Below are 21402 nucleotides of genomic sequence, written 5' to 3' on the forward strand. Positions count from 1 at the left end.
CTAGAGTCTGTATTCAATCAATATCAGTTCTTTCTCTGGAGGCAGATAATATGCTTCATCATTAGTTTCTTGGGATTGTCTTAGATCAATTATCAATTATCAATACCCTCCACCTGATTTAGTCCATCTGCCAAGATGATTTGCTGGGGTGTGGCCATTGCACATGCAATACAACTTCTTGAAGTCACTGATTTTTTTGAAAGTTGGATGGCAGGTAGACACCAAAAGTGGATAAGCAGCCCTACAAAGGCCTCCTGTACACCCCATACAGCATCAATAATTTACAATGAAAATTTCACATCATCTGAATTCTTCATTATATAGATGAGTAAACTATAGGAACTTGCCAAATGTCACATGAGTATTAAGTAGCAAAATTAACATTAAAACCAGGAATTCTGATTCCTATTTTTCTACAGGCAAGAGCCATCTGTGTACTTCTGACCAGATCACTGCCTCCTACTGATCTTCAGTTTCTTCACTGAAAAGTTCAGGTTTCCTTAATTAACTTCTAAATTCATTACCAGCTCAGACATTCTGTGATATATGTCTAATGTAAGTGCCGGATGCTTTTAACTGTTAATGTGTAACACAAAGGAGAATAAGAGAAGTTGCTATGGAGATGAGATATGTATGAAAAGAGAGGGAATAGGGATAGGGAAGGGGAAGGAAATACAAAAACAGAAACATATTACAAAGATTATTTACTATTATCAGATTAAGTTTATACAAAGAATTCAGGGTTGGTCCAATATAAAGAAGACCATAAATGTATTAAATCATGTTAATAATAATGAAACTCATATTATTAATCAAAATCTACAAAGAATATCAATATCTATATTCTATATCAATAACTAAGGAAACTTTTTAATGCAAAAAGAACTTCCATTTTTAAAAAAACTAGAAATCAAAGGAATAAATGAAAGTTTTTTAATATAGTAAATAATATCTCTATAAATCCAAGGATAAAAATTATGTGTAACAGAAAAAAAGTTAAGGCCTTTTCAATAAGTTCAGGGATAAAGTAAAGCTATGTATTCCCACTAGTACTATTTAACAAAGTGCTAGCAATACTAGGTATAGTAATGAGACAAAAAAAAAGAAATTGAAAGAACAAGTACAGGTAAAAATAAAACAACATTATTTATTTTTGCAAATAAAAAATTTGCAAATATACTTAGAGAACCTAGAAATTTAGTTAATTGAAATAATGAATGACCAATAAATTGTAGAAAACAAATCATCAGCATTCCCATATATAAGCAACAAAAAGCAGCAGGAAGAACTAGAAAGAGAAATTCCATCCAAAATAACTACAGAAACTGTAAAATATTTGGAAATGTATACACCAAGATTGACCCAAAGACTCTCCAAATTCCTACAATATTAAACATTCTTTGTAAAAATAGAGACCTAAATAATTAAACATCAATTGGTCATGGGTGATTTAAGCCAATATATTAAAAATGAAAATACTACCTAAAATAATTTCCTTATTTAGAGCAATACCAATTGATCTTCCAAAGGAATAATTTGTACAGCTAGAAAAAGAATAATGAAATTGATACAGAAGGGACAATTTGGGGTTGGGTTTTTTTGGGGCAGGATTATACATCTATGTATTGAGAGCTTTATTTTAGCGGTTAGTTTTTGTCATTTGACTTAATAGGAAGAAGGCAGTGGGAGATATAAAATCATTTTAAAAAGAAAAAAATCACTTATCTACAAGTTGAAGCTTCTACAATGTACAACTTTTTAAAAATTGAAATAACTCAAATTGTTTAAAATTTTTAACAGTGAACTTTTTACCATTGATAATTTTTTAAAAGTGAAATAATAGCCCTTTTTGATAGGCACATATATAATTGACTTGAAGAAAAAGAAATACTGGATTAGCTGAAACTAGATTTTAGGAATAGTTCAAATATCAAGGTGAAAATCCTAAATCCAGAAAATATGTTCCATTATATTTCACTATAATTCATGATAACTATTATTATTTTATATTTGTTATCTTTTTTCCTGGTTATATGTGCATTAATTTTTAAATATGCATTTCTTTATGAAATGTTGGGAGAGAAAAATCAGAATCAAATGGAAAAACCACAAGAGGAAAAAAGAAAAATAAAGTGAACATGGCATGTGTTGGTTTACATTCATTCTCCAGAGTTTTCTCTCTAGATACAGATGACATTTTTTATACAAAGTGGGATTGCCTTGGGTCACTAAACTGCTGAGAAGAACCAAGTCTTTCATAGTTGATCATCACATCATCTTGCTATTGCTGTGTACACTGCATTCCTGGTTCTATTTGTTTCACTCAGCACATGACAACTATTACTAATGAAGAGGAGATTGACATCGCTTCTCGTTTACCAGAACGCCTTGATTCAACCTATTTTGAGCCTTACCCCCAACTATACTATAGTTCACATCTCTCTTGTCCAAAAGAACATTCTGAGGCCTTTATTAAATACCTTGATGAAACACAAATATACTATAGTCATGTTATTTTCCCTATGACAGATGAATAACCCTATCTAGGTTATTATAATAAATAATGAGATTCTTCAAGTATAGCCTGACTTAAACGAATGCATGCTAGCTTTTAATGTCCAATTCTCTTTCAAAATGGTCATAACCTATCTTCTTAATAGCATGTTCTAAAATTTTGTCATAAATTAGAAGACAGGTTTAATCTACTGGTCATCCTGCCATCTGGGGGAGGGGGTGGGGGGTAAGAGGTGAAAAATTGGAGCAAAAGGTTTGGCAATTGTTAATGCTGTAAAGTTACCCATGCATATAACCTGTAAATAAAAGGCTATTAAATAAATAAATTTAAAAAAATAAACATTAAAAAAAAGAGAAGGCAGGTTTATCAGCTTATTGTCTGAAGAATCTTCTTAATCTTTTTGAAGCATTTGCCTAGCTTTCATACCACACCTCTCTTAATAGAAGCTCAGTAATCACATTTATTAAATTCTTTCCTAAGCAAAGACCAATTGGCCCTTTAATCGAAGCATTCCCCAATACATGAGTAACTTCTACAAAAATAAATATAAATAAATAAGTCTGAGAGCCTCTAGGATAGAAATGATATTTTATTCTTTTTTTTTTTTTTTGCTTTAGGAGAATCTAAATCACAATACAGAATACAACAGTCTTTGATCACAGCAATACAGTTTGCTCAATTTCCACAAGAACACAAAGGTGGTAAGGAGGCAGGTTGTGGCCTTTTTTTTTTTTTTTTTTCATTCATATTACAATACTTAAGATCTCATCATTTTTGATGCACATTTGGGCAAAAAGGACTAGATTTGTGAAAAGATAAAATAAACAGCCACATCATGCAATCTCCACCTAAGTAAGCTACCATCACCACCAACATTCTGAGTACATGAGGCAGTGTGCACTGCAAGCACAAAAGGACTGAAACAGAGAAAAAGGCATATAGGGAGATGCCTTGATTAATATCAATATTCTCTCTCCTCTTCCTCCTCCTCCTCCTCCTCCTCCTTCTTCTCTTCTCTTTTCTTCTCTTCCCTTCTCCTCCTTTCTGCCACCCCTGAACTCCACACTTTGTCTTTCCCCAACTTTAGTTTCCCCTCTAGTGCTGTTCCCTCATATCAGAAAAAAATGATAATAAGGGTTAGGTAAACTTCAGACAGGGTGAGACCAAACACCCCCATTAAACCACAATAAGCAATTCCTGCCACGGCCCACATTTCATACTAAAGGACAGTAGTTTGGAGTTCAGCTGACACCAGGTGAAGGAAATTAAGATCCTAAGAGCAAGATTTGGATTTGGGAACTATATTAGGCTTCAGAAATACTGGGGCTATTGCTAAGATTCTGAAAATCAAGCTGAGACTATCCATAGAATCTCAACACCTCCACTTTGGGGTAGAGGATGGGGGTTAGGGAGGAAAGACAGAGGCTTTATCTAAATGTCACTATGACATTCAGGCTTTCCTCAGCTTGGGAGATGGCAAATGTAGGACCATGATAGGGGTTGTTATCAAGGAAAAGATCAGAAATAAAGGACAGACTCTTGATGGCTTCAAGGCAAGTTGATTTTGATTCAAAATAGAAAGGAAAACTCTTCAACAATTAAAACAATCCAATAATGTCACAATCTGCTTTGAACAATTGCCAGCTTCCTGTCTCTCAAAGTGCACATGCAGGAGTTAGATGTCAAGACTACTGTAGGAGGAATTATTGCACTATTTGAGGAGTTAGCTAGATGGCATCTCAGTATCCATGATTCTAAGAAACGGCCAAGTGCTACCCTTCTTCCCACAGAAGCAAAAGCTGCAGCTCTAAGTTGCCTTGGGCTTATAACAAGTGTTTAGGTATCCTCAGACCAAGCTGAAGGGCAGAATATGCAGCTGTTACAGGTGGGGAAGAAGCAGGAGAGATAAAAGACTACAACTAAGACCATTGCATATAACACCTATGTTGCCATCCTCTGGGAGACTCAAAGTAGTCAGAAATGTATACCCTGCCCTTCCTTATCCATACAAATCAAGGAAAAGAACTGCTTGTCTCCTTGGGAAACAGCAGCCTTCTCTGAGCAGGGTGGGAGGAGAGTAGATAGGAAGAGGAGACCATGGTGGTGGGTGGATTTTCTAACTCCTGACCTTGGGGAAAATTAATCCAAGTTTTACTAGGGACACAATATCATCCACAAACACAGAGTCACAAAGACCATATTGACCAATCACACACATACACATCACACAAGTCAGACAGGACAATAGGGTAACAGGAACAAGAATTAGAAGTCACCAGACTTCTTTTGGAGGAACCACTTTTGGAGGAAATGGACGGGAATGAACACATGACTTCTTGATTTTTCCTGGGAAAGCTTTTGTTGCTGTGGTTTCCAGGTTTTTCAAGCATCACTGTTGGCATCTATGGTATTGCGCAGTGATCTTTAGGGATTGGTGGCTGTGAAAAGAGAGGAGAAAAACACTTCTTTTGATTTTGTAGTATGTATAGTAAGAGCATCAAGGTGGTGCGATGAATAGAGTACTAAGTGGAGTCAGGAAGTCAGGAAGAATCATCTTTGTGAGTTCAAATATGACCTCACATTTTCTAGCTGACCCATTGTTAAGTCACTTAACCCTGTTTACCTCAGTTTCCTCATCTGTAAAGTAAGCTGGGGGACGAAATGGCAAGCCATTCTTTGTCAAGAAAACCTCACATGGGGTTATAAAGAATTCGACACAACCAAAAAATGATAAACAGCAGCATATGATATTGCACTTTTAGGTTTGTAAAGCACTTTGTATGTGGTATATGCATTGATCATGTGGAAGAAAGTAGGTCTCAGGGGACTAAATCTCCTCACCTGAAACCTACTTTCTTTCACACTATCACTATACATATTTAACGTACATCAGATTGCTTGCTGTCTTGGGGAGCAGGGAGGTAAGAGAGGGAGGCAGAAAAAATTTGGAACACAAAGTTGTATGAAAATTAATGATGAAAACTATATATGTATTTAGAGAATTAAATACTATGTTAAAAAGAGATCATATGCAAGTCTGTGTTGGGAAAGAAAGTTTGGATATTTGCTACTTTGGAGCAAAATTATGACTTTTATCCTAATTATAGATCTGCAATCATTCAACTTTTCTGGGCTTCAGTTTCCATATCTATGAAATGGCCAACTTTGTGGAATAGAGAGGAGACAATAGATATTATTTTTAAATAGGTGAATGTTGATAACCATATGACATTTTGATTATAATAAAATCTGATTTACTTAATATTATAACAGTAGAAACTGTCACATATGCAACTCTGTATCATATATATGAAGGACAAATTGCTGTATAATTGACATTATTTATATTTTACCAAGGAAGAAACTGAGGCATAGGGAAGCAAAAGAATTTGTCTGTGGTTAGTATAAGGGACAGGGCTCAAATCCAGATCTCCTGTTCAGTATTCTTCCAGTTAGTTCTGAAATGTCCTTAAGAACCCACTCAAAGTGCTTTGTGAATCTTCAAAGAAAGGTTGTTTTCAGTATAGCTTCAGTATTAGGTGTTTATTGCATTCAAGTATGCAATTCTTCAAAAGCTTCAAAAAATGACAAATATATAGAATCACTGCTAACTCCTCATTAACAAAATTTTGGATTATTTAGAGTCCCCTACTTGTACAGGGCCAGAGAATTAACTGCAGTCACACATTTCAGCACTCAGAGTTTGCCAGCAGTTAGCCTTTCCTCTCAGACTCAGAATTCCCTCAGGAGAAGACCCCTCTAGTTCCATTCTCTTCTATTGCCTTCCCCCAACTCTCTCAGATATTAGTATAAGACTGTCTCTCTCTAGGGGTTTACTTTGACATCCCCTGACTAACTGCCATCATAAGCTGGGAGAGGAGGTAGGGAGAGGGCTCACCATTTTGTCTGATGGCTGCACATCTCAGTTCTCCACTTTCTGTGGTTCTGTGGCTGAAAAGGAAAAAAAAAGCATAAAGCATAATACAGTCTGACCAGCAGGGAGGCACTGCCAGGCTATACCACTGTCTGACTAAAATGAGATTTGATTTTTGCTTTCATAGGTGGGAAGGGGATAGGAGACAGCAAAAGTGACTTGCCAGAGGTGCTGCTGGTGACTTGTGGGGATACACCAAGCCAGCCTTGAAGAGGGCTTCCCTATCCTACCTCCCTACACACACACACACACACACACACATACCTCCCAGTGACTTGCTACATACAAAACTCCTAGGGATTATTTTGGGGGGGGGGGAGATTTTTTTTTACTATGTTCTTCATCTTCTTTTTTAAACCACTTTTCTACATCCCCTTAACTCCATTGTGACCAGGTAACTGTCAAAAGTTACCATTTGAGGTGATCAGGTTCTCCACCTGGGCTTCCTCATCCCCAGGAGCTCTGAAAGAGAAGACATAATAACATTGGCCCATGGTTCTCAGAGAATCCTTTCCTTAAACTACAGATTCTCTGACAGACCAAAACAACCCAGGGAGAAGATTACAGACACATAAGAGCAGGGTACATTGGGATACTGAGAAGAAACCAACAGAAACTGATGAAACAGATACAGACATTTTTCAAATGTCCATTTCTCAAAGATCATGGAACATATCTGGTCAAAAACTTTCAAAATCAGTCAGTCAACAGACATTTATTCAGCATTTTTTAAAACATGTAAGGCATTTTTGGGGGGCACAAAATAACAGACAGTCCTTGTTGTCCTGTGGCTCTCTCTTTTATAGTTGTTTTCTATGAAAAAAATCAAAATTAATTATTACCTTCATGTTATATTGACTTTTATTACATTGATTTCTATTGTATTAATTTTATAACTGGATCTGTATCCAGCTGGCTTCAGCTCAGTTTAAGAATCCAGCTGAGCTATAGCTTAAAGTTAGTTTAAAAGAAAGGTTGTTCACTCTCATGCTGGTACCCCTAGAATACTTCATACATATCCATTTGTTTAGCCTCTCAAAATCTCCATTTGCAAAAGATAAGTTGTCTGTCCTTTCCTGTTTTTACATACTAAAGAGAGATTTTAATCTCCAAGTAGACAGCAAGTCTGTTAGTTGGAATGCCCTAGCAAAGATCACAAGACAGAGATGAGCCCCAGAAGGCAATTAACATTTCTCAATAGTTAAGAGAGGGGAGTGATTAGTCTTATCTAATCCAGTTCACCTTTCTCAGTATAGATAATCATAATAACGTTTCTGCCCCAATCCTATAACCTATCATCTTTTCTCCACTTCTCACAAAACCCTTTCTTTGTTGTATGTTAATAAAGGAAGTTCCTTCCTCCTTTGGGGATTGCTGACTTTACTAAAGTCAGAGTAACCCACTTTATTCACAATTATATTTACCATTATTAATAAACTCAGGATCTATAACTTCAGTCTCTCTTTATTACATTTACTCACCATACTCCCAAGGGAATTTTTCAGCTTGTACAACCTGCCCCTCCTAATTAGTTCCATTTCCTCTAGATACAACCATCTCTACTCTATTCCCATTATTTTTCCTGGCATAGATACCCAACAATTGCTCTGCTTCTATATGCATAGGAGAGTATATCACAGGCTTACAATGCCAGGATTCACTGGATCCTTCTCTGGCTGATTTGAAAAGTTAGTCTGTCTAAGGAAGAGGAAGAAACACGATTCTTTGAAATGGTCTCCCAGGCACCTTAGAACTCAAGACAGCCAATGCTCCTGAACATTGGTGGTGTTCCTCTAAGAAAGGTCCCAAGCCAAAGAGAAGGGAGATTGGCAAAAATGGAAATATATACTCTTTAAAGCCAATTCCATTCCCTGACTGAATTGTCCTGTGTGTTCCAGCTTCAAGATAGCAGATCTTACTTCCCACAAATTAAATGAAGATGAAGTTCTATCCTCTCACCATCTTCACTACAAAAACTTCAGCCCACTTCCTGTCTTTGTCACTGATTTAGAAAGGTAGAAATACTTGGGATCAAACTGATTATAGCAAGTTTTTCCCCAATCATTTCAGACTTCACCATGTATTACCTGGGCTTCTGATTGAAGCTGCACTTGCATCTCCGACCTAAGAGGAAAATGATAAAAAAAAAAAAAAAAAAAAAAAAATCCAGTCATCCAAGTCTCAGATTGTAGTAGATGAGACTCTCAATATATTTTGCCCCCAGGGCCACAACTGTGCTGGGTTGTGGGTATTACATCAAGAAAAGAAATTATCAATCTGAAGTGCATCTGGGATACTGAGAAGAAGCCAACAATAACTGTTGGAACAGACACAGACATTTTCCAAATGTCCATTTCTCAAAGACCAAAGAAATGTCCACTTCTCAAAGGAACAACCAAGATAGTAACACAACTTAAAGCCATATCATATGAACATAAATGGAAGGAATTAGGATTTTTAACTCTGAGAAGAATTAAAGGAGACATTTTAACTCTCTTCAAAGTATTTTAAGCAAAGATTCTTATGCCCCATATAGGATCACATAACTAAATGTGGGGGTCACAAAAAATTTAGCAATAGTAAAAAGTTTTTGAATACTCTATGTCCTGCAGTATCAAATATTCTACCAAAATTTAATTCTTTACGTAAAAATAAAAAAGTGTATCTATCTTAGTAGTATGTAAAATTGCTTTCATCTTTAATTATAAAATTATATGTATACCAATGAATTGCTTAAAATAAATATTTTTGTGGTTTATTATCAGTAAATATTTGATTTGAATACCTATTTTATATAATTACATACCTGGAGCTGAGTAAAAATGTCTCTGGCATAAAGGGGATGCAAATAGAAAAAGTTTAAAAAGCCTTGATTTAAAAGATTGTCATATGCTTGTGATAAAGAGAGCTATTTGCATCCAGAGAGAGGACTATGGGGTCTAAATGTGAATTATGACATAGTTTTTCACTTTTTTTGTTATTATTGCTTGTTTTTTTTCTTTCTCGTTTTTCTCCCTTCTGATCTGATTTTTCTTGGGCAACATGATAAATGTGGAAATATGTTTAGAAGAATTGCACATTTTTTGTGCAAAAATGTTTGTGGCAGCCCTTTTTATAGTGGCAAGAAACTAGAAACTAAGTGGATGCCCATCAGTTGAATAATGGCTGAATAAATTATGGTATATGAATGTTATTGAGTATTATTAATATATAAGAAACAATCAGCAGGATGATTTCAGAATGGCCTGGAGAGACTTACATGAGCTGATGCTAAGTGAAATGAGCAGAACCAGGAGATCATTATACATGGAAACAACAAGATTATGCAATGGTCAGTTATGATGGATGTGGTTCTTTTCAACAATGAGATAATTCAGGCCAATTCCAATGGACTTGTGATGGAGAGAGCTATCTACACCTAGAGAGAAGACTGTGGGAACCGAGTGTGGTTCACAACATAAAATTTTCACTTTTCTATTGTTTGCTTGCATTTTATTTTCTTTCTCTATTTTTTTTTTTTACTTTTTGATTTGACTTTTCTTGTGAAACAACATAATTGTGTGAATATGTAGCCTATATTGGATTTAACATATATTTTTACCATGTTTATCATATATTAGATTACATGCCATCTAGGGGAGGGTTTTGGGAGAAGGGGAAAGAATTGAAACACAAGGTTTTTTCATGGGTCAATGTTGAAAAATTATCCTTGCATATATTTTGAAAAGAAAAAACTTCAATTAAAAAAAAGAATTGTACATGTTTAACCTATATTGGATTACTTGCTATCTAGTGGAGGGGGTAGAGGAAGGAAGGAGAGAGAAAAATTTGAAACACAAGGGTGAATGTTGAAAATTATCTTTGCATGTGTTTTGGGGAAAAAGCTATTATTAAAAAAAAAAGATAGGCAAGGCAAAAATAAATAAATTACTGTCATTTGGAAGAGAAATCAGATTTACTATGCTTTGGCCCCAGGAGTAATGGATAGAAGTTACAGATTTCAAATGTAAAAGAACCCAAACTTGCTAATATTTAAAGCTATCTAAAAAATGTTATGTCATCTTAGAGGGCAGTGAGTTTCCCCAGCGGCCTTCAAACAGAGTTTGAATGGTCATTAATTATATCAAAAAGGTGATTCTTGTTCAGGTATGTGTTGGATTAGATGGCTTCTGGAATCCCTTGCAACTCCACAACTCTGCTTTTATTGTTTTGGCTTTAGCTCACAGAATTATATAAAGTTAAAAATGGGAGACACTTAAGAGATCCCCTAAGTCTAATTCCATTTACACTCAAGGAAATTAATGCCCCGAAATAAAAAGTGATTTGTACTATGAAACAAAAGTAGTTTATATCAGAATTAGATCTAGAACCCAGACCTAACTCTCTGGTTCTATATTCTTTCCATTACAATATCATTGTTCTATAAGAAATAATGATCAGGCTGATTTTAGAAAAAGCTTGGAAAGACTTCCATGAACTGATAATAAGTGAAGTGAGCAGAACCAAGAGAACATTATATAGAGTAACAATAAGATTATGTGATGATCAACTGTAATGGATGAGATTCTTTTTAACAATGAGGTGATTCGAGGCAATTCCAATAGATCTGGGATGGAAAGAGCCATCCACATCCAGAGAGAGGACTATGAAAACTGAATGTAGATCAAAGCATAGTATTTTCACCTTTTTGTTGCTGTTTACTTGGGGTTTTTTCCCTTTTTTCTCATTTTTTCCCTTTTGATCTGGTTCTTGCACAGCATGACAAATATGAAAAAATATTTAGAAGATCTGTACATGTTTAACTGATATCTGATTGCTTACTGTCTTGGGGGCAGGGAAGAGAGAGAAAATTTTAGAACACAAGGTTGTGCAAAGTGAATGCTGGAAATTATCTTTGCATGTATTTGGAAAAATTAAATACCATTAATATATATGATATTTTTAATATTAAGAAAAGGTTCATTTATTCCTTAAAAAATATTCTTTCCCTTACAACATCCATTTCTCCCTCAAATACTTAAGAATAGTGCTTTTGAGGCCACGGGTACAGATAGGTTTTGTCCCCTTCTATGCTATTAACTTTCTCTCTCCTATGTTCCATCCCATCCATACCTTGTTCACTGTCTCATACAGATATGCCATTGTCTGTTATGGGAAATAAAGCAAGAGAAACTATGTATGTCTTAGTACAAATTACTCCCACTCTTAGAAAAATAAAACCAAGTAATAGCACATGCTGTATCGTTTTAGTTCACCTGTTTTTCTCAACCCTTATTCCATTGCAACCCACTTAAGTGCACTGGCCATTTAAAGTTCAGACAGCAAAATATACTGTAAAGATTTTTATTTTTTATTTTCCATTTTTCAGGTTAGTGTTGATTAGTCACCTCCTCTCTAACATTTGGGCAAGTTATTTTTAACTCATAGAATCAAGAATTTAGAGCTGGAAGAGCAAAGGAAGTCATCCACTTCAAGCCCTTTATTATACAGGTAGGCATGTATCACACAGGTTGCTAGGGTAGTGCTGGGATTTGAGCCTTGAACTAATGCTACATCTAGTGCTCACTATGCAAAACCACTCTGGGTCACTTAATCTTTTTTCTACATCTATACAATTAAATGATTTGATTAGAAGATCTCTAAGATTATTTCTTATAACTTTATATTCTAAATCTTTATATTATAACCTTATATTCTAAATCCTGTGATCTAACCAATAAATATGTAATTAGTACCTAAATATGTTAGACACCCAAATACTGATATTCCAGTTGGGAGTTGTGATCCATCCTCAGTTCCCACAGTTCTCTCTCTGGGTATAGATGGCTCTCTTTATCACAAGAGGACTGGAACTGGTCTCAGTCATCTCATTATTGAAAAGAACCACGTCTATCAGAATTGATCATCATATAATATTGATATTGCCATGTACAATGCTCTCCTGGTTCAGCTCATTTCACTTAGCATCAGTTCATGTAAGTCTCTCCAGGCCTCTCTGAAATCATTCTCCTGATTGTTTCTTATAGAATAATAATATTACATAACATTTACAGATAAGTTATTCAGCCATTCTCCAACTGATGGGCATCCACTCAGTTTCCAGTTTCTTGCCACTATGAAAAGGCTATCATGCAACTTTCCAAAGAATAATCACAGGATTATTCCTGTGCTGATCTGCATTGACAATGGGTGTCTTGCTGGGCATTCCCTCTCCCCATGAACTCACAGGTCTAATCCTAAACCAGAGTAAGTACTGTGATTTCATTATGGTAGAAATTCCCAGATGAGGAAATACTTTCTCTGCAATTTATAATATTTGAATTGCAAAGAGCAGTAAGAGTTTAACTGATCTGCCAAAGGTTATATGTATCAAAGGCAATCTTGAACCTAGATGCCAAATTCAAATAAAAACAATGGCTACTAAATCATACAAAAGGATTCCTGCTGGTCAGCTATTGACTTAGAAACCCACATAGTAACATTATCCATGTTAAATTTTTATATATTTTACTGTTCTGTAAGAAATGACCAACAGGATGATGTCAGAAAGACCTGGAGAGACTTACACGAACTGATGCTGAGTGAAATGAGCAGGACCAGGAGATCATTATATACTTCAACAACAATACTATATGATGACCAGTTCTGATGGACCAGGCCATCCTCAGCAACGAGATCAACCAAATCATTTCCAATGGAGCAGTAATGAACTGAACCAGCTATGCCCAGAAAAAGAACTCTGGGAGATGACTAAAAACCATTACATTGAATTCCCAATCCCTATATTTATGCACACCTGCATTTTTGATTTCCTTCACAAGCTAATTATACAATATTTCAGAGTCTGATTCTTTTTGTACAGCAAAATAACGTTTTGGTCATATATACTTATTGTGTATCTAATTTATATTTTCATATATTTAACATCTACTGGTCATCCTGCCATCTAGGGGAGGGGGTGGGGGGGTAAGAGGTGAAAAATTGGAACAAGAGGTTTGGCAATTGTTAATATTGTAAAGTTACCCATGCATATATCCTGTAAATAAAAGGCTATTAAAAATAAATAAATAAAATTTTATATATTTTAATTATTGTGTTAAAGATTTCCTAATGACATTTTAATCCAGTTCAAGTCCAGTGTGTTATAAAGTTGTCTGTATGAGACCTCTGTTCTACAGTAGGGCTTCTTAAAATTTTTCCATATGTGACCCCTTTTTGCCCAAGAAATTCTTATGTGACCCCAGGTATACAGGTATAGAAATCAAACATTTACTGATAATAAATAATAAAGAAATTTATTTTAAAACAATTCTTTGGCATACTTATAATTTTACAACATATAAATTTACAACTTATTAAAGATGAAAGCAAATTTGCATGCTAATGAAATGGATGTTTGTTCATTTTTACATTATTTTTCTTTATGTAAAAATATTCTTGGTAGAATATTTGATGCCTTTTATTGCTGCCAAAATTTTCATCACCCCTACATTTATTTATGTGGTCATGACCCACAGTGTAAAAAATTTGTATAAATATATTTATACATATTGGATTTAACATATATTTTAACATGTTTGATGTATATTGGATTGATTGCCATCTACAGGAGGGGGTGGGGGAAAGGAGGAGAAAATATGAAACAGAAGGCTATGCAAAGGTCAGTGTTGTCAAATTATCCGTGCATATGTTTTGAAGATAAAAAGCTTTATATAAAAAAAGGAAAGTTGCCTGAATGACTGGCTTAGGCTGCACTGTTAGAACCACAAAGCTTACAAAGGCAGAACCTGAAATTAGATCTTCCTGAATGGGAGGCCAATTCTTTATGGATTCAGAGTCTCCTTACAATAACTCCTTGGCTCCTAGATTGCCTTATCCTGCACTCTTATTTATCTTTTCATGTGCTAATATGTATAAAAGGTACTGTAAAACCTAAAATACTATATAAATGTTAATCATCACCATCACCATCTTTGATCTTGTCTTCCCAAGATTTGTGGTTTCAGGACTCATTTGTGCTCTTAAAAATTATTGGTAAGTAGCTTGTATTTATTTGGATTATATGAATCCATATTTATAATACTGGAAATTAAAATTGATACATTTTTAAAATATATATATTAATGTAAAATAACAAATCCATTATATACTAACACAAGTGATATATATTTCATAATAGTTATATATGTGTTTATATATATAACTATAGTTGCATAACTACATATAAAAATAACTACTTTCCAAAACAACAAAAAAATTCAATTGGCATTGTTTTGCATATTTTTGCAAATCTCTAATGTCTGCCTTGTTAGAAGGTAGCAGGATTCTCATATCTGTTCCTACAGTCAATCTGTTGCCATCTGTTATTTGGGTTGAGGTATATGAAGAAAATCTGGACTCACAAGAACATGTAGTTGAAAAAAAGGAGGAGTATTTTGTTTTTTTCAGTCAATTCAATCATAGCTGATTCTTCATGGTTCCTTTTGGGTTTTTCTTGGAAACTTATGGGAAGAGTGTGTGATTTCCTTCTCCAACTTATTTTATAGGTAAGGAAACTGAGACAATAGGATTAAGGGACTTGCCCAGGCTCACACAGCCAGTGAGGGTCTGAGGCCAGATTTGAATTCAGGAAGATGAGTCTTTCTGACTTCAGATTCAGCACTCTTATCTACTGCACAACCTCGCTGCCCATATCACATATGAGTATCCTTTTTTTTTCTATGTTTCTAGATGTTCCTGAGATTAATGTAGTGCAGATTCACTTTACAAGTTATTGAACTCAGAGCAGCTTTTTGCCATTTAGTGTTTTCTCAATTAATGAATGCTAATAAAAAATTGTTTCCACAGGTAGCTATGTGACTTTTTAAATGCTAAACAGGCTTCTCCATACCCCAAAGAGTTTGGGAACCACTGAACTAGACCATTAAAACAAGAGGAGTTTAGAAGAAGGAGAAACCTCTATGAGTGGTGATCAGGGAAGGCTTCACAAGAGTCAAATTTGAGCTGGGCCTTAAGTGATGAGTAGGATTTCAAGCGACATAGAGAAGACATTCCAACTACAGGAGGAAACAAGTTCTATTGTGGCAATAATAATAAAAGCAATAACAATAACAAATTACAGTTAATAGATCACTGGATTTTCTGCCAGAAATTCTGCCCCAGACATTTACTAGCCATCTAGTCCTGGGCAAAACACTTTGCTTTTCTCAGTCTCAGTTTCCTCACTTATAAAATGAGGATGAAAAATAATAGCTCTTGCTTTATAATGTTATTGTGAGGGTGAAAAATACTTTACAAATTTTAAAAAAGGTATATAAATGTTAGTTATAATAATAGTTGAAATTTGAACAGCATTTTAAAGCCTGTAAAGTATTTTTAAAATATCATTTCACTTTATCCTATAAGCTGTGTGAAATATGTCTTACAGGCATTTTATGGATAAGAATATAGAGGATCAGAGAGGTAAGGGATTTATTTGCCTGTAGTCACAAAGCTAGTTAGTGTTATAGGAAGGAATCTGAGTTCTTAACTGCAAGTCTAATATTCTCCAGAATAGCACAGAGCTTCTCTAAGAGGGATCTGGTCCTACCAACCCATTCAGGTGAAGGAACAATTGAGCCCTGAGTTCTAAAAGGGTACCCATTATGGGGCTGGGAGGTGAGGGATTTTATTTTCTCACTTTCCCTTTTATCACTTACTCAGGATAAGGAGGATCCCAACTGAAAACAGGACCACAGCAAACACCAAGCCTCCAATCCTCAAACTCTGGTAATCTGTAGAAGAAGCAACCAGATATGAATGAAAAGGGAAGGTGAAAAATACAAGCAGGCATTTCCTGCTCCGTCTTCAGGTTGTTCACCAAACTCCCAAAAAAACCTTCCCTCAAACTCTTCTTAAAGCCCCTTACCACCCCAAAGGATGCTCACCATAATGAAAAGGATCTTGTTCTTTTTTCTGATCAGCAGCTGGAAAAACAATACAAGCAAAATCATGAGGAAAGGAGAATAACAATTCATTTATAGAGCATTTATGATTATACAGCATTTTCACAGAAATTACCTCATGTCAACCCTGTGCTGTCAATGGGAAAAGGTGGCTCTGTTTCATAATCACAGAATATTTGCATTGGAAAAAATTTCAGAGTTTTCATCTACTCCAGGAGTTCTTAACCTTTTTTTCTGTTATAGAAAAATATACCCTCCATTCTTTCCTCCATTCCTTCCTCCCTCCCTCCCTTCCTTCTTTTTTCTCTGACTTGCCCAGGGACACAATACTTAATTATTATTAAGTGTCTGAAGGAGGAATGGAAGAAAGGAGGGAGAAATTGACCAGTCCTGAGCTTCATCATAGAAGCTGTATCCTATTCCCAGCCCCTGCTCAGGGGGTAAGTACCCAGGCTATATATGGCAACATCCAGCAGCTCTGGAGCATACAAGGTTCTATAGGCTCTTCCCTTGTCCACCCAGGTCCCAGGAGAGTCCACTTACCACTGGCTAGGACTAAAGGAACCAATAGGCTACATAGAAAGGTCAGCACCATCTCCATGGTGGTATCTGGGGAAAGAGGAAAGAAAAGAAGTGACTCCAATCTAAAGACTCCTCAGGCTAATCATCAGCACAGCTGGGAGAAGAAAAAGGCATGATCCTGCCTCCAAGGAGCTTACAGTCCAATTGGAGAAATAGAACATTCGCATATGAAAAAAAGAACAGATTATATAAAGCAGATAGGGTGGGGTGGCAAGAGATCTGGACCTGTAATCAAGGCTTCTGGATTTAAATGCAGACTCTGCAGAGTCTTTATATAATCTGTTCTTTTTTTCATATGCGAATGTTCTATTTCTCCAATTGGATTGTAAGCTCCTTGGAGTTGTTGATTGACTATTATATACCTTGCATTTTATGACATTCATTGGTCAGGATTCTCATGCTTTATAATGCTGTTATTCACATGAAGCCACAAGGTTTAGGTTAAGCACTGTTCTGTAGGAGGCACAATGCTAGGTACTGAGGGATATGTGAAGATAAATAAGATATAATCTCTCTCCTCATAGAGCTTGCAGTGTAGAAGACAGCCATTCTTACCACTACATCACCAGTATAGTCACACACAATCTCTGCCAATGGTAAGCTTGCAATATAGTAAGGACATGGTATTTACATATGAAACTATAATTTTAAAAAGAGGGCATCATAAACTCAGAGACAAATTAATCCGTGCTTTGTGAGGTCTGAGGAAGAAATAGTACTCCTGGTGGGGGGAGGGAGATGAAAGCATTGAGGAAGAGGCAAGTCTTGTCTCCATTCTTCATTTCTTACAAAAATATAATCTATAGAACAAATTCCTGACTATGAAGGAAGATTCTAATAAAGAAGGAAAACCTCCACAACAGGACATTTTAGAAACAAGGAGGATATCTGATGGAAATCAATTAGAAGTATCTCATTTTTCTGGGATTACTCAAAATTCACATTATCTAAAAGTAGAAGAATGGCTCCGTTGAAGCCAAGAAGACTTGCACTATGGAACTCTAGGTCACACCATAGATAATCATTGGAGTGGACTTGATAGAGAAAGCAAAGGGGTCAGAGTTTCAAAGAGAAATTCCATTTAAAGTAACTACTGATAGGATTTAGGAATCTATCTGCCAAGGGAAAATCAGAAACTTTATGAGTAAAATTACAAACCACTTTTCACACAAATTAAGTCTGATCTAACCAACTGGAAAAATATTAAATGCTCTTGGATAGGGCAAGCAAATATAATAAAGATGACAATACTACCTAAACTAATCTATTTGTTTAGCACTATACCAATCAGACTCCCCCAAAACTATTTTTTAAAATTTAATAGCCTTTTATTTACAGGTTATATGTATGGGTAACTTTACAGCATTGACAATTGCCAAACCTCTTGTTCCAATTTTTCACCTCTTACCCTCCACCCTCTCCCCCAGATGGCAGGATGAACAGTAGATGTTAAATTATTAAAATATAAATTAGATACACAATAAGTATACATGACCAAACCATTATTTTGCTGTACAAAAAGAATCAGACAAAGCAGGGGTAGCAATCCTTATCTCAGATCAAGCAAAAGTAAAAATTGATCTAATTAAAAGAGATAAGGAAGGAAACTACATCCTGCTAAAGGGTAGCATAAACAACGAAGCAATATCAATATTAAACATATATGCACCAAGTGGTGTGGCACTCAACTTCCTAAAGGAGAAGTTAAGAGAGTTGCAAGAAGAAATAGACAACAAAACTGTAATAGTAGGAGATCTCAACCTTGCACTCTCAGAAGTAGACAAATCAAACCACAAAACAAATAAGAAAGAAATTAAAGAAGTAAATAGAATATTAGAAAAATTAGGTATGCTGGATCTTTGGAGAAAATTGAATGGAGATAGAAGGCAATATACTTTCTTTTCAGCAGTTCATGGAACCTATTCAAAAATTGACCATATATTAGGACATAAAGACCTCAAAATTAAATGCAAGAAAGCAGAAATAGTAAATGCTTTCTTTTCAGATCATGATGCAATAAAAGCTACATTCAACAAAAAGTTGGAAATAGACCAAAAGTAATTGGAAACTAAACAATCTCATCTTAAAAGAATGATTGGGTGAAGCACAAATTATAGATACAATTAATAATTTCACTCAAGATAATGACAATGATGAAATCATACCTAAAATTTGTGGGATGCAGCCAAAGCGGTAATAGAGAATTTTATATCCTTAGAGGCTTACTTGAATAAAACAAGAAAGAAAAGATTAATGGATTGGGCTTGCAACTAAAAAACTAAAAAGACCAAATTAAAACCCCAATCAAATACTAAATTGGAAATTCTAAAATTAAAAGGAGAAATTAAAAATATTGAAAGTAAAAAACTATTGAACTAATTAATAAAACTAAGAGTTGGTCCTATGAAAAAGCCAATAAAATAGATAAGCCTTTGGTAAATCTGATTAGAAAAAGGAGGGAGGAAAATGAAATTAGTACTCTTAAAAGTGAAAAGGGAGAACTTTCCACCAATGAAGAGGAAATTAGAGAAATAATAAGGAGTTATTTTGCTCAACTTTATGCCAATAAATTTGATAACCTAAGTGAAATGGATGACTACCTCAAAATAAAGAACTTCCCAGACTAACAGAGGAGGAAGTAAATTGCTTGAATAGTCCCATTTCAGAAAAAAAATAGAACAGGAAATTAAACAACTCCTAAGAAAAAATCCCAGGACCAGATGGATTTACATGTGAATTTTACCAAACATTTAAAGAACAATTGGCCCCAATGCTATATAAATTATTTGATAAAATAGGGAATGAAGGAGTCCTACCAAATTCCTTCTATGACACAGACATGGTACTGATACCTAAACCAGGTAGGTTGAAAACGAGAAGAAAATTATAGACAATCTCCTAATGAATATTGATGCTAAAATCTTAAATAAGATATTGCAAAAGACTACAGAAAATCATCTCCAAGATAATACACTATGATCAAGTAGGATTTATACCAGGAATGCAGGGCTGGTTCAATATTAGGAAAACTATCAATATAATTGGCCATGTTAATAACCAAATTAACAAAAACCATATGATCATCTCAATAGTGCAGAAAAAGCATTTGATAAAATCCAACATCCATTCCTATTAAAAACACTTGAGAGTATAGGAATAAATGGACTTTTCCTTAAAATAATCAGCAGCATCTATTTAAAACCATCAGTAAGCATCATATGTAATGGAGACAAACTGCAACCATTCCCAATAAGATCTGGAGTGAAACAAGGTTTCCTACTATCACCATTACTATTTAATATTGTATTAGAAATGCTAGCTATAGCAATAAGAGCTGAGAAAGAGATTAAAGGAATAAGAATAGGCAATGAGGAAGCCAAATTATCACTCTTTGCCGATGACATGATGGTATACTTAGGACCAGAGATTCTGCTAAAAGTTATTAGAAATAATCACAACTTTACAAAGTTGCTGGTTATAAAATAAACCACATAAGTCATCAGCATTCTTATATATCACTAACAAAATCCAACAGTCAGAGTTACAAAGAGAAATTCCATTTAAAGTAACTACTGATAATATAAAATATTTAGGAATCTATCTGCCAAGGGAAAATCAGAAACTTTATGAGCAAAATTGCAGACCACTTTTCACACAGAATTAGTCTGATCTAACCAATTGGAAAATATTAAATGCTCTTGGATAGGGCGAGCAAATATAATAAAGATGACAATATTACCTAAACTAATCTATTTATTTAGCTATACCAATCAGACTTCAAAACTATTTTAATGACCTAGAAAAAATAACAACAAAGTTCATATGGAAAAACAAAAGGTCTAAAATTTCAAGGAATTAATGAAAAAAATCAAATGATGGTGGCTTAGCTGTACCAGATCTAAATTATATTGTGAGGCAGCAGTTACCAAAACTATTTGGTATTGGCTAAGGAATAGATTAGTTGATCAGTGGAATAGATTAGGTTCAAGGGATAAAACAGTCAACAAATATAGCAACCTAGTCTTTGACAAAGCGAAAGATCAGCTTTTGGGATAAGAACTTACTGTTTGATAAAATTGCTGGGAAAATTGGAAACTAATATGGCAGAAACTAGGCATTGATCCATACTTAACGCGTACCAGATAAGGTCAAAATGGGTTCATGACCTAGGCATAAAGAATGAAATTATTAATAAATTAGAGGAACATAGAATAGTTTACCTCTCAGACCTGTGGAAGGGGAAGGTCTTTATGACCAAAGCAGAACTAGAGATCATTACTGATCACAAAATAGAAAATTTCGATTATACCAAACTGAAAAGTTTGTGTACAAACAAAACTAATGCAGACAAGATTAGAAGGAAGCAATAAACTGGGAAAATATTTTTACAGTCAAAGGTTCTGATAAAGGCCTCATTTCCAAAATAT

The 21402-nt window shown here is 34.8% G+C and overlaps 1 protein-coding gene across 3 annotated transcripts in view; it reads right to left on the minus strand.

The window, feature by feature from the left end:
• Positions 1-3086: 3086 nt before the first annotated feature.
• Positions 3087-21402, minus strand: part of FXYD6 (FXYD domain containing ion transport regulator 6) — a 55703-nt gene continuing 37387 nt past the window's right edge. For all 3 annotated transcript variants that reach the window (XM_031960057.1, XM_012547154.3, XM_031960058.1), the window contains 7 exons: positions 16937-17002; positions 16376-16414; positions 16148-16222; positions 8537-8573; positions 6862-6911; positions 6414-6466; positions 3087-4953 (listed from right to left, as the gene is read on the minus strand). In XM_031960057.1, coding sequence (XP_031815917.1) covers positions 6438-6466; positions 6862-6911; positions 8537-8573; positions 16148-16222; positions 16376-16414; positions 16937-17002 — 296 coding nt within the window. In that variant the 3' untranslated portion in view covers positions 3087-4953; positions 6414-6437. The remainder of the gene's footprint in view (positions 4954-6413; positions 6467-6861; positions 6912-8536; positions 8574-16147; positions 16223-16375; positions 16415-16936; positions 17003-21402) is intronic.

Source organism: Sarcophilus harrisii, chromosome 3 (genome assembly GCF_902635505.1).
Source record: "Sarcophilus harrisii chromosome 3, mSarHar1.11, whole genome shotgun sequence".
In the NCBI taxonomy this organism is placed as follows: domain Eukaryota; kingdom Metazoa; phylum Chordata; class Mammalia; order Dasyuromorphia; family Dasyuridae; genus Sarcophilus; species Sarcophilus harrisii.